We start from the raw sequence: 13,121 nt of genomic DNA, 5'->3' as shown, positions 1-13,121 counted from the left end.
TGTGGTGTGTTTCTTAACATTGAGTGGTGTATTTCGTAACATTGAGTGGTGTGTGACCGCACGGCCGCACGGGAGAGCACGGCCGCATTTGAACCAAAATCTATATATATATATAATGTTAATCATATGAGAACCACTCCCCAGGTGAGAACTTGTGGACAAATCTAAACCATTTATCTGTAATATTTGATGGATGGGAAATCAAGTAAAAAATGAGCTTGGTCAATTTCATAAATATTATAAAGTTTTGCTTTTTTTTTTTGAAAACCAAAACGAACTTTATAAAAATTAACTCAGCACCAAACTTGAAATACAAATAGGGGGGATAGACTCCCACACACTAAGAACAGTAGAGGAACCAGTTGCTTGTGCAAGCACATGAGCTACGTGATTCGCTGACCTTCTGACATGGCGAACGACAACATCCCCAATGTCACTGGCAATCATCTTGCATTGTTTAATAATCAAACCAACATAGGAGTAATCAAGAGACGAAGAATTGAAAGCAGTACATAAATTTAAACAATCAGATTCCAAAATAATATGTTGAGTACCCCGGTTCTTTAACCACTTGAGCGCCTCTTTCGCTGCCATAACCTCAGCCACGAATGGGTCCTTGTCACAAAACAAATTACCACCACAAGCAGCCACAAAGGATCCATTCGAATCCCTAAGTACTGCTCCAAAGGATACACTGTCAGTATGCAAAGCAGCATCTATGTTGCACTTGATCTTACCATGTGGGGGTGATGTCCATTGTTCAACATGAGGAATTGAACCTTGTTGAGTGGGAGAGACAACCTGAAAAGTCTGCTGCCAAGTAGCTACCAGATCATGCACCTGTTGCTATAGAGAGTTTAATTGCCAAAAATTACCATTCCAAACACGCTCATTGCGAGCCTTCCATAGTAACCAAAACCTCGCCACCATCAGCAGTATATGAGAGTATTCTGCAGTGCATAACATCTCTTGGACGAAGTGAGGGAACGAGAGGCCTCTTAACACATCAACAGAGCCCCATAAAACGCAGTCCAATGGACACTCACACAACACATGCGAAACGGACTCGACATCCGAAGCACAGTAAGAACATCCACCACCAACTGCAACTCCCTTCGACCTCAGATTCTCAAGAACAGGTAGAAAATTCCTCAAGCAACGCCAAACAAAATTCTTAATGTTTGCAGGCACTTTCAAACCCCAAAGGCGTCTCCATTCTGTGAACTCCGGTAAAACTCCTTGTGACAGTATCTGCGTAGTTTGAAGCCGATAGCCATGCTTAACCGTGTAAGCTCCTTTAATGTCCCCTTTCCAGCACCAAACATCTGGGTAATTCGTAGAAACGGGGGTGCGAATAATTCTAGGTACGTCTCGCTCATAAAAAATATCATGCAGTAGGTCCACATCCCATTCACCATCGCTGTTTAGAAGATTACAGACACGGGAGTCCTTCAATTCATTAATGCATGGCGTATGGAGGTAAGGATTATCTTTGTCTGATAACCATGACCATCCCCAAACAAGCGTGTCAGTCCCATTTCCCACACGGCGGATTACTCCTTCCCGAAGAACCTGCTGACCTGCCAAGATACTTCGCCATAGGTAGCTCGGATTGTGTCCAATGGTCGCGTCCAGGAAGCTCGTATTAGGGAAATATTTAGCTTTCAGCACTCTAGCCATCAAAGAATGAGCATTCACAAGTAACCTCCAGCCTTGTTTTGCCAATAAAGCAATATTAAATTCATGCAACCTTTTGAACCCCAAACCTCCAAAGCATTTCGGTACAGCCATTCGAGCCTAGCTCAGCCAGTGAATACCTCGAGATGTAGAGCTTTTAGACTTCCACCAGAAAGCGTTCATGACTTTCTCAATAGAATCACACACCGAAGTAGGGAGGAGAAACACAGACATTGTGAACAGGGGCATGGCTTGAGCGATGCTTTTTAGAAGCACTTCCTTCCTAGCTCTGGAGAGGAATTTTGAATTCCATGCATTAACTCGATCACGGACCCGCTGCTCAATATAGCGAAATATTGCCACTTTATGCCGCCCAAGGAAAGATGGGAGTCCTAGATAGCGTCCAAAATCTGGGGTCTGACTAACACCGAATACCCGTGCAATGGTCGTGCAAACTGGAGCATTGGTATTAGTACTGAAGGTGATACTAGACTTTTCAAAATTTACAAGCTGACCGGAGGCATCGGCATAGAGCTGAAGACACTGGTTTATCGCTTGGGCCTCGTTCTCAGTAGCCCGGAAGAAAAGAAGACTATCATCCGCGAAGAAAAGGTGAGAGACCGAGGGGGCCCCTCTAGCCACCTTGATTCCATGAATACTCCCTCGAGCTTCATAATGCTGTAAAAGCAAAGACAGACCCTTAGCACATAAAATGAAAAGATAGGGGGACAAGGGATCACCCTGCCTAATGCCCCTAGTGGGAACAACTGAACCTACTGATACACCATTAACTTGGATGTTATAACTAACCGAAGTAACACACATCCGAATAAGGGTTACCCAATCATGAGCAAACCCTAATGCACGCAGCATCCCTTCTAAATAGCTCCACTCCATCCGGTCATAGGCCTTGGCCATATCAAGCTTGAGAGCTGCCCAACCAACATTACCATTCCGCTTAGTCTTTAGGTAGTGACCAATTTCCCCTGCTAAGATAATGTTATCTGATATTAGTCTGCCAGGAACAAACGCACTCTGGGATGGGGAAATAAGCATATCCATAATGCCTTTCATGCGATTTGCAATGACTAGGACCTTATATGCAACATTGCATAGGGCTATTGGTCTTAAGTCAGAAACTCTCTCCAGTAACTTTTTCTTTGGAATTAGGACTACATTTGTCACATTTAAATCCCTAGGTAAAGTGCGATTATGAAAACAGGAGGTAACAAAAGATGTAAGATCATAACCGACAATAGACCAGAAAGATTGATAGAACGAAGGGGCCATACCATTCGGTCCTAGGGCTTTGTCAGGAGCCATAGAAAAGACCGCTTGTTTAACCTCATCCGGGTGTACTGGACTAAGAAGAGATTCATTCATAGCCTGCGAAATTCTTGGGGAAACTCCTTGCAACACACCTTGCTCTCCATTAGCTGAAGAGAAAATCTCTGTATAGTACCTCAAAATCTCGGAATTCATATCAGTCCCTTCTACCCAACTGCCAATATGAGATAGCAACCGATGCAAGAAATTGGTTTTCCTCCGATGACTCGCAAAACTGTGAAAAAAATTCGTATTCGAATCCCCTTCTTTTAACCATAATTGCTTCAATCTTTGCCTCCAGTATAACTCCTCCTGAGTAAGTAAATTGCATAACTCAACTTCGAAAGCTTGATACCGAGCAACATCTGTCGGATTATAACTGCCCCTTACCCGCTCAATTTGATCTTTTAGCCACTGAATGCGTCGCCCAACCTTCTTAAAATAATCAGAACCCCATCGCCAAAGGTCCTGACCACACTTTATAATGCGACGCTGAAAATCATGCTCAGAAGATTGACCCCAAGAGGCCTCAACCACCTGTTTACAATTGACATCCAATAACCAAGCCGATTCAAATTTAAATTTCCTACGAGAGGGCCGGGTAGGGCTCCCCTGAAGGCTGAGAAATAGTGCACTGTGATCGGACGACACTGCATGAAAATTAAGAACTGATATATCATCAAACATCTCCCTCCAATCAGACGATGCAACCACCCTATCCAAGCGCTCTTCAATCCAGTGGTTCGTTCCTCTACCCCTCTCCCATGTAAAAGGATGACCACTCATACCCAAGTCCGAAAGATCGCAATCCTGAAGAGCTTCATTGAAACCACGTATAAGATTATCCGGATGGGCAATTTGCCCCCTCTTTTCAGAGTGATCTGCAATGTCATTGAAATCACCAATCACAACCCAAGGAAGGGTTGATCGTTCTTTAAGCTCCCTGAGAAGATCCCACGCTTGTTGTCTCCTAGACCTCTCCGGGAAACCGTAAAAGCACGTTAAACGCCAAGGTGGTTTATCAGCCAGATGCACAGACACGTCGATATGATTCCCAGAATAACTCATCAAGGTTGCCATGTCCGAAGTCTGCCAGAAGAGGGCAAGGCCACCCCCCAAACCAACACGATCCACTGTAAACAAACCTTCATACCCTAACCGATTCTTTAACACATCCAACTGAGAAGCTCTTGATTTAGTCTCCATAAGAAACACAAAATTGGGTCGCTGTGTGGACACGAAGCCCATTAGTTCTCGAACTGTCCGAGGGCCACCCAAACCCCGGCAGTTCCAGCTTAAGGTACTCATTGGGAAGGGCGGGCCTGGACAACCGGGCCCACCAAACACAAGTTTTTTGAGACATCCTCCATAGTTACTTCATTATCAGTCAACTGATCATCCGATGTACTGTCCTCTCTTCTACGCTTGTGATTAGCCTGTACAATACTACATTCCTCCAAAACTAACGGATCATTAGAGGGGATGTTAGGGGTGTCAGAAACAAACACTGGAGTCTTTGGAAGGTCTGGTAATAGCCATTTAGCACCCACTTTTTTCGACTGCTTCTTGAAGCCTGCTCTCATCTCAGCACTATAAGGATAGTCTTTTGGCTCAATTCCCTCACGATAGGCTTTGTGACAGAATTTATCCGAGTGCCCCAGTAATCCGCAACAAAAGCAAAAGATGTTCAGCCTCTCGTACTTGAATAGAACCCAATGGAAGGAACCATCACGTAACCGGAGTTTCATGCGCCTTTTTAGCGGCTCCGAAACCTTCCAAGAAACACGAATGCGCAGATAACTCTTCCATGTCCCACCAAAATTGTTTCCGTCAGCCTTCACGAACACACCTAAGTAGTTCCCAATCTGTTGAATGAAAGTAGAAGTAGCATACATTCCGGGCAGCTCATGAATCTGCACCCAAAAATCCAAGATATCCAATGAGACATCCTCCGGACGACTCCCAGAAGGTAACGGCTGGCAAACTAGGGTTTGATTTTCGAAAGCCCAGGGACCATCATCCATGACGCGCTGCATGTCACGCTGATGAGGGAATTGGAACGTGAAAAGATTATCGTCTAAAGGGATGATTCGAACACCCATAAGGGGGCGCCAAACTGATGCCAGGACCTGTTGCATGGCATCAAACTTGAAGGGGCGATCTGTGAGTAGTTTGCCAACAAGCTCGTAATATGTGATACTCCCTCATGCTTGATCGACATCAGGGGCGTCCAAGCCACCCTCATCTTCCTCCGCCAACGACAGAGTTGCGTAGCTTTCAGACAGCTCTTGGGGATCCATAGAGGCGACCGGACGAAAAACAAACGATAAGGAACGGACAGGCAAAGCAAGAAACCGACAGAAAGAAAAACCCTAGAAAACCTAGGGAGAAAACCTCTCTAAGAAAACCCTAGAGAGAGAACCGCTTTTCGGACCATCAAGTTTTGCTTATTTTCAACCGCCAGATTTACTAGATTAATGATTTGGATTTGTCAACAGGTTCTCACCTAGGGCATGGTTCCCACTTGATTATGGATACACACAGACACAAACTTGTTTCTTCTAAAAGTCATCGGATCTACATTTCACTATAAGAACGATAAAAAGATCTAAAAAAAACAGAGAGTAGTGATGTTTAGAGATTTGAAAGACAAACGATTACAACAATTCAGTTGTGGATGCCAACACCAGCGAGGGTTACCTACCACCACTTGAAGAGAAGATGAGAGAGAGAAAGATTAAGAATGATTTTTTTTGAAGCCCTATTTGCGAAATGGAAATGAAGAGATCGGAAAGAAAAATGTACAATGTTCTTCATTTCTTTTATGTTTGCAAAGTGGAAATGAAACCCAAGAGAAGAAATGTAGAGATGTATTCTTCACTATATTTTAATTGGGCACAACTTTTAAGGATATTGAGTGGTAGGGGTGAGCATCGGTCAATTTTCGGTTAATAACCGAAAAAAAAATTACCCTTCTCATAACCGACCGAAATAACCGAATCAATATTACCCTCTTCTCCACAATTCTCCTCACTCTTCTTCATAAAATCAATACTAGTTGTTGAAAATGTTAAAATGGTTTATATATAGTATTTGTGTAATGGCCAAACCTGTATTCCAGTCTATAGAGATTCATGTTCAAACCCCATCATAAATTTTATGGGGAGGAGGTAATCTGACAAAAAAAAGAGGGAGGAGAAATTACCGTGTTGACCCCTTCTTTTAACGGTCAACAAACGTAATTGATAACGGAATACTAAATTGAGTAAAATTATCAAAGTCGATGACTAAATTAAGTACAAAAAGTCATTTAGGACTAAATCAAGTAAAACCACTATAATCGAGGACTATATTGGGTATTAACTCTTTTGTGATATTACATCCCTCACTTTGAGCAACTTACACATTTAGTCCTAGACTATTGTGGCATTGCCACATTTAGTCATATTCTTTTAATTTTGTCATATTCCATCCACGACTTTGAGCAACTTCCACTTTTAGTCCTCGATTATCATGCCATTGCCACATTTAGTTCTATTATATTAATTTTGCCATATTATATCCATGACTTTCATTTTATTGCCACCATTAATCTTCCGTTAAAAATTCCATTATTTTACGGCTAGAAATATGAGTTACGATATTGAAACACAGTGATATCCTTAAATTTACATATAACAAATGATAAAATAATCTTTATACATATCGTAACTCATATTTTGATGAGTTACGATATTACATCCTTTGATATTTACGATATTTCTAATGTGTTTGAAATATGAGTTACGATATATGTAAGCATTGTTTTGAGTTAATACCCAATTTGGTCCCTCGACTATTATGGTTTCACCACTTTGGTTATCGACTACCAAATTTGTTCAATTTAATCCCTAACTATACAATTTTTACCTAAAATGGTCCGTTGGTCTTCGATTATAGAAGTTACTCAATTTAGTCCCTAACTATGTAATTTGTACTTAAAATGGTCTCTCAAATATTAGGATTTCACTACTTTGGTCATTGACTACCAAAGTTGCTCAATTTAGTCATCAACTATGCAAATATTAACATAAAATGTAAGTTTATTGTGGATTTGGAGACCTTTTTGGCGAGTCGATGACCAAAGTGGAGAAATCCTAATAGTCGATGATCAAAGTGGTGAAATATTAATAGTTGATGGACCATTTTCCATTTTAGGTGAAAATTGCATAGTTAGGGACTAAATTGAGCATCTTTGGTAGCCGAGGATCAAAGTGGTGAAATCGTAATAGTCGAAGGACCATTTTAGGTAAAAAAAAAAATTTTTGCATAGTTGGGGACGAAATTGAGTTAGTTTGGAAGTCGAATACCAAAGTGGTGAAATTCTAATAGTCGAGGGACTACATTGGTTATTAATTCATTTTTTTTTTGTTATTTATCAATTTTAATGTTAAAATAATGAAATTTTTAACGGAAAGTCATAGATGTAATATGACAAAACTAAAAAATAGGACTAAATGTGGCAATGCCATAATAGTGGAGGACCAAAAGTGAAAATTGTTCAAAGTCATGGATGTAATATGACAAAATTAAAAAAATAAGACTAAATGTGACAATGTTATAATAATCAAGAACTAAAAGTGAAAATTGTTAAAATAAAGGATGTAATATGACAAAATTAAAAAAATAGGATTAAATGTGATAACTTCACAAAATAGTCGAGTACTTTGAAATTTGCTTTAATTATTGAAACTGTACTAATAGTCTAATACTAGTTGCAAATAATACGGAGTAATATTTTGCTAGTAACAGCCAACGGTTGAAATCACACTGTACGAAACTGGAGCATCCTGACCCTCGATACAACTGCTAACTTCTAAACCCCACTGGAACTCTCCAGAACATCAAACGCATCTCTATAACCCTCACTCTCAAGTTTCAACCCAAGTCTTACCTACAAGTGACGACGCCAATTGAATCCCGCAATTTTCTGATTCTTCCCTGCGTTCCTGGATAATGGAGGATTTTGATATGCCGCCCGCGGAGATGGATGACTTGGATCTGCCCGATGACAATCCGGTAATGAAGGTCGGAGAGGAAAAGGAGATCGGAAACCAAGGCTTGAAGAAGAAGCTTGTCAAAGAAGGTGCAGGCTGGGAGACTCCTGAGCCTGGCGACGAAGTGGAAGGTATTATTATTACACGGCTTGTTCTTTAGCGATTGGTAATATTTGGTGATTTTTGCTGGTATTCATTGAATATTTGGATTGATTTTCAGTTCATTACACTGGGACGCTGCTCGACGGAACTAAGTTTGACTCGAGTAGAGATAGGGGGACTCCGTTTAAGTTCACTCTTGGGCAAGGTCAGTGAAGGTTCCTGAACTATTCTTTCTAGTTACCGAATTAATACACATTTCGGAAGAGATTGCATCTTTTCAGAATTTATTTAACTCTGTCTGTGTAGCATGCTGCTAGCGTTTTTAAACATTTATGATAAACTTGCGGATTTTATGTGGTAACTTGTTTCTCTTTTGTTCCTGTGTTTGTCATATGGTGATCGTGACTGAAGTAATTGGGGATGCAATTTGTCTTCCTTGATTTCAGGATTGGTGCTATTTTTAATCTAAAAGCATCCCTTTCAGAATATCTGAAGCATTAGATAGTAGAAAATTCAATTGTTTGTTTAAACTTTTGTGAAAAATTGTTTATAGAGGCTCTCCTCATTATGGGAGGGGCAGAAGTTTCCGAAGTAATGTGATAACTCCCCTTAAGTTTGTGAGAACTGTAAAAGGTCTGTAAGTGAAAAGTGGCACTTGTATGGATAGGAATGTTTTGGGGGTTAAGAATGAATAGGTGTATGTACTTAATTGGATGGTATATTTATTTCAATCTGCAAACTCAAGCTTCAAAGTTCAAATCCATTTTCTCCTTTCATGACAAAAATTTATGTCTTTAACAGTTGAATGCCTTTCCCTTTTTTCCTATCACTCTCCTTTAGTGTGTGAGGTTTGGTTTCCCATTTATGTTTGTCTTTGATAATTGAGGACTAGGCACTTTTTGTTTTGTAACCTTTTCAGCCAAAGATGGTATTGATTTGGATTAGTGATCATTTTTTTCTTTCTTGAATAGGTCAAGTAATAAAGGGATGGGATCAAGGTATCAAAACAATGAAGAAGGGTGAATCTTGTATCTTCACTATTCCTCCAGATCTTGCCTATGGTGAGTCTGGTTCCCCCCCTACCATTCCTCCAAATGCAACTCTCCAGTTTGATGTGGAATTGCTGTCCTGGGTAAGTGTTAAGGACATCTGCAAGGATGGTGGAATTTTTAAGAAGGTTCTTGCTGAGGGAGAGAAATGGGAAAATCCTAAGGACCCTGATGAGGTTTCAGGTGTGCAGTCAAAATTTCATTTGTGATGAACTGTGCCTCATTTGTTTTGTTTATTTCCTGAGAAGTGACAAACAAATTTTTAAAATTATTATTACTCAGTCAAGTATGAGGCCCGACTTGAAGATGGAACATTAGTTGCCAAATCAGATCTAGTGGAGTTCACTGTTGAAGAAGGTATGTCTTGAGGTTATTTTATGAGTTTGAGTAGATATAGATTCATACAGCATATGTATTTAGAAAAAGCAAACTGTTCTCTCTGGTAACAACAAATATTTTTGAACAGGCCATTTTTGCCCTGCACTTACCAAGGCTGTTAAAACCATGAAGAAAGGAGAGAAAGTGCAGTTAACAGTGAAGCCTCAGTGTAAGCAGTTTGTATCACGCATATGCATTGGATTGCTTTTGATATTTACTTATACATTGTTGCTGATGCAGATGGGTTTGGTGAGAAGGGAAAGCCAGCCTCTGGTGATGTAGGAGCTGTTCCCCCTAATGCAACACTACTAATTAATTTGGAGCTAGTTTCATGGAAGACTGTGACGAATGTCACCGATGATAAGAAAGTAATAAAAAAGATCGTGAAGGAAGGGGAAGGATATGAACGTCCCAATGAAGGAGCTGTTGTAAAGTGTTAGTATTAATGAAATGAAAATGGCATGTATATTTGTGACCAATTTGGTGTGTAATTACATCTTACCTTCTGCTGGCAGTGAAATTAATTGGGAAGCTGCAGGATGGCACAATCTTTATCAACAAAGGTCATGATGGAGATAATGAAGATGGACTATTTGAGTTCAAGACAGACGAGGGTGTGTACCATTGCTAATAGGAGTTCTTGCTTTCGACGTGCTTTCCTTATAATTGCACCATCTTAGTTTGCTTATTTTCCTAACAAACTTTGTTTTGCTTTGAACAGAGCAAGTTATTGATGGGTTGGACAGGGCTGTGCTAACAATGAAGAAGGGTGAAGTCGCATTGTTGACTGTTGCACCAGAGTATGCTTTTGGTTCATCTGAGTCAAAGCAGGACTTAGCTGTGGTTCCTCCCAATTCCACTGTGTCTTATGAAATTGAACTTGTTTCTTTTGTCAAGGTATACTAAATGATTTCCTTTTCTTAATTTTTTAAAATTTATTTTTAGTGGGTAAATTAGGATTCATCTTCTAATTGATGCTACATGGTGGCTTTTAGGAAAGAGAATCATGGGATATGAACACCCAGGAGAAAATTGAGGCTGCAGGGAAAAAAAAGGAAGAAGGAAATGTACTGTTCAAGGCAGGCAAATATGCAAGAGCTTCAAAGAGATATGAGAAGGTAGGTGCCTTCTTTTTCTTTTTGTGCTGCCATTGACATAGGATGACACTGTTACTCAGTCGTTTTGTTGTGATGGGCCTTTGTAGGGAGTTAAGTTCATTGAATATGATACTTCCTTTAGTGAGGAGGAGAAGAAGCAATCCAAGGCCTTGAAGATCTCTTGCAACCTAAACAATGCAGCATGCAAGTTGAAATTGAAAGATTACAAGGAGGCTGAGAAACTATGTACTAAGGTTTGATATGCTAAATTTGCACACTATTATGTTAACTTATTTTATGTCAGGTAATAATTTTTTTGAAATGTGCTATGCAGGTGCTTGAACTGGATAGTACTAATGTTAAAGCACTCTACCGCAGAGCTCAAGCATATATGCACTTGATTGATTTTGATCTGGCTGAGTTTGATATCAAGAAAGCTCTCGAAATTGATCCTGACAACAGGTATTGTATCATTGTTTTCCCCCCATCTTTCAACTCTGTTAGCCAGCCAATACAAATGTGATTAATTTTCTGTGTTGGTAAAGGGAGGTGAAGCTTGAATACAAGGTTCTAAAGGAAAAGGTAAAAGAATACAATAAGAAGGATGCGAAATTCTATGGAAACATGTTTGCCAAGTTGAGCAAGCCGGAACCATTCAGTTCTAATGTAAGTATTATGTCCTTGGCTTATGTGGGTTAAGTAAATTTGCTAAGATTCTTAGGTTAATTGAGTCCTCATCATTGTTGTCTGAGCAGAAATCAGCTCCTCAGGAGGCAGAAGCCATTGACAGCAAGGCCTAAGCTTGGCAGTTGGCAGTGCAGAAAAGCAAGTCTGTTATTTGTAGTTTCTTTGGGTTGCTTGGTCTGTGAAACTGAGGGATTTTCTATGTCTACAAATATGGTTTACTAAATCTTTTTCCATCATTATTATTTTGAAACTAAATACTGACCCAGAAATTCCTAGTATGCTCTTCTTTTTCATCTAATCCAATGTGTTCTCAATCCATACACTTTTGCTCTTAAATTACTTAAATCTGTTATATAGGATTTGGATCAAATAAAAATGCTTTCGAGTGCTTGTATTAGAAGTTAAAAATAACAACATGACTTTGAAGATGACATTTGATTATCTTAGCATACAGTAGAGGTTGAGGAGCAACATGGTTTATCATATATATACAATACGCGCCTACTTACAGCACGACTCTTATAGCAGCAAGAGTTTCTATGATAGTAAGACTTAAGACTTTGATAAGTAGTACAACTTACAAGTAGAGGAGAATGAAAAGGAATAGTGATTCTTTTCAAGGACAATCAAGACATTCTATATTCAAGCAGGATACGAGGATTACGAGCTATTTTTACTGTTAAATGCAAGCATACAAGGTTAAAAGTAGATATTAGCACACTATGCAAGCATACCAAGTATTTTTACTGTTAAAAGTAGATATTAGCACACTATGCAAGGGAGATACTTGTCCAAAAAAAGCAAATGTGTTTTAGAAAGAGCTAAAGTAGGATATTATGGACAAACTAAATACAATGGTTGGGTAAAAATGTACACTCATCAAATCATGGTAGGATTATTTTATTACAACTTAATCAATTCGAATGTCACCCTCCAATGAAAAATTTTGAATTCCCAGTATGAATAAGAGTGAGTTAGTGAAGTTGAATGATATATAACACGAGACATGAGATAGAAGCTATATGTGTGATTAGATATAATTTTCAAGAAGTCTTTTCCATTGGGGAAAAATAGATCTTTTGGTTGATCATTACTGTAAACTTCTACACGAAGTTGTAGAAAGAGAAAGAGTAGCAAACTCATGGAGTATTAGTTGTGAAAATCTATGAAAACTTTGTGATCAAAGCACAAGTTTGCCTTTCACTTGTATTTGTTTGGTGAACAAGGTTACTAGTAAAATCCATCATAAAAGCGGAGTAGAGGAATTATATCATCCTCAAACCACTATAAAATTCATTGTCTTATCTTTACTTACCCATTTACCTTTCAACATTTTATTACTTGCTCTTATCTATATGTACTTAATATCTATTCACAATCTACAAATTGTGGTAAGTGTTTTATATATTATTTATGCTGTGCATCAACTTTGAGCTAAAGTTTTTATTGACTTTTTGTTAAGATTTCAACATAATCTTTTCCAATAGAGTTTAAAAATTAACTCATAAAATCAAACTATTAAGTTTATTTTACAATCCCACAAGTTCACGACATCAATATATTATTAAACTTCCAGTAACCATATATATAAACATGTAAAATTTAGCCATTTACGATATAAATTTTCAATAGAAATTTAGAACAACTTGTATATGTTGCAATTTTTCTACGAGAAAGGCATACAAAGGATTATAACATTGTGACCTTGGGGCTTTAAAGACTAAAACATTTGTTTGTAAGCACCTCCAACCAGGGGACCAACCATCAAG

General features: G+C 39.0%; 1 protein-coding gene across 1 annotated transcript; it reads left to right on the top strand.

The window, feature by feature from the left end:
- The first annotated feature begins 7,883 nt into the window (after nucleotides 1-7,883).
- Nucleotides 7,884-11,672, top strand: LOC116025599 (peptidyl-prolyl cis-trans isomerase FKBP62-like). The gene is made up of 13 exons (XM_031266872.1): nucleotides 7,884-8,170; nucleotides 8,260-8,346; nucleotides 9,113-9,373; nucleotides 9,473-9,547; nucleotides 9,657-9,737; nucleotides 9,809-10,003; nucleotides 10,084-10,182; nucleotides 10,290-10,465; nucleotides 10,564-10,686; nucleotides 10,773-10,919; nucleotides 11,000-11,127; nucleotides 11,211-11,331; nucleotides 11,421-11,672. The coding sequence occupies exons 1-13, from the start codon at nucleotides 7,999-8,001 to the stop codon at nucleotides 11,463-11,465; spliced, it is 1,710 nt and encodes a 569-aa protein (XP_031122732.1). The 5' UTR covers nucleotides 7,884-7,998; the 3' UTR covers nucleotides 11,466-11,672.
- Nucleotides 11,673-13,121: the final 1,449 nt, after the last annotated feature.

Source organism: Ipomoea triloba, chromosome 7 (genome assembly GCF_003576645.1).
Source record: "Ipomoea triloba cultivar NCNSP0323 chromosome 7, ASM357664v1".
Taxonomy (NCBI): Eukaryota; Viridiplantae; Streptophyta; class Magnoliopsida; order Solanales; family Convolvulaceae; genus Ipomoea; species Ipomoea triloba.
The sequence above is the reverse complement of the archived record's forward strand: the minus strand, read 5'-3'. Positions and strand labels throughout refer to the sequence as shown.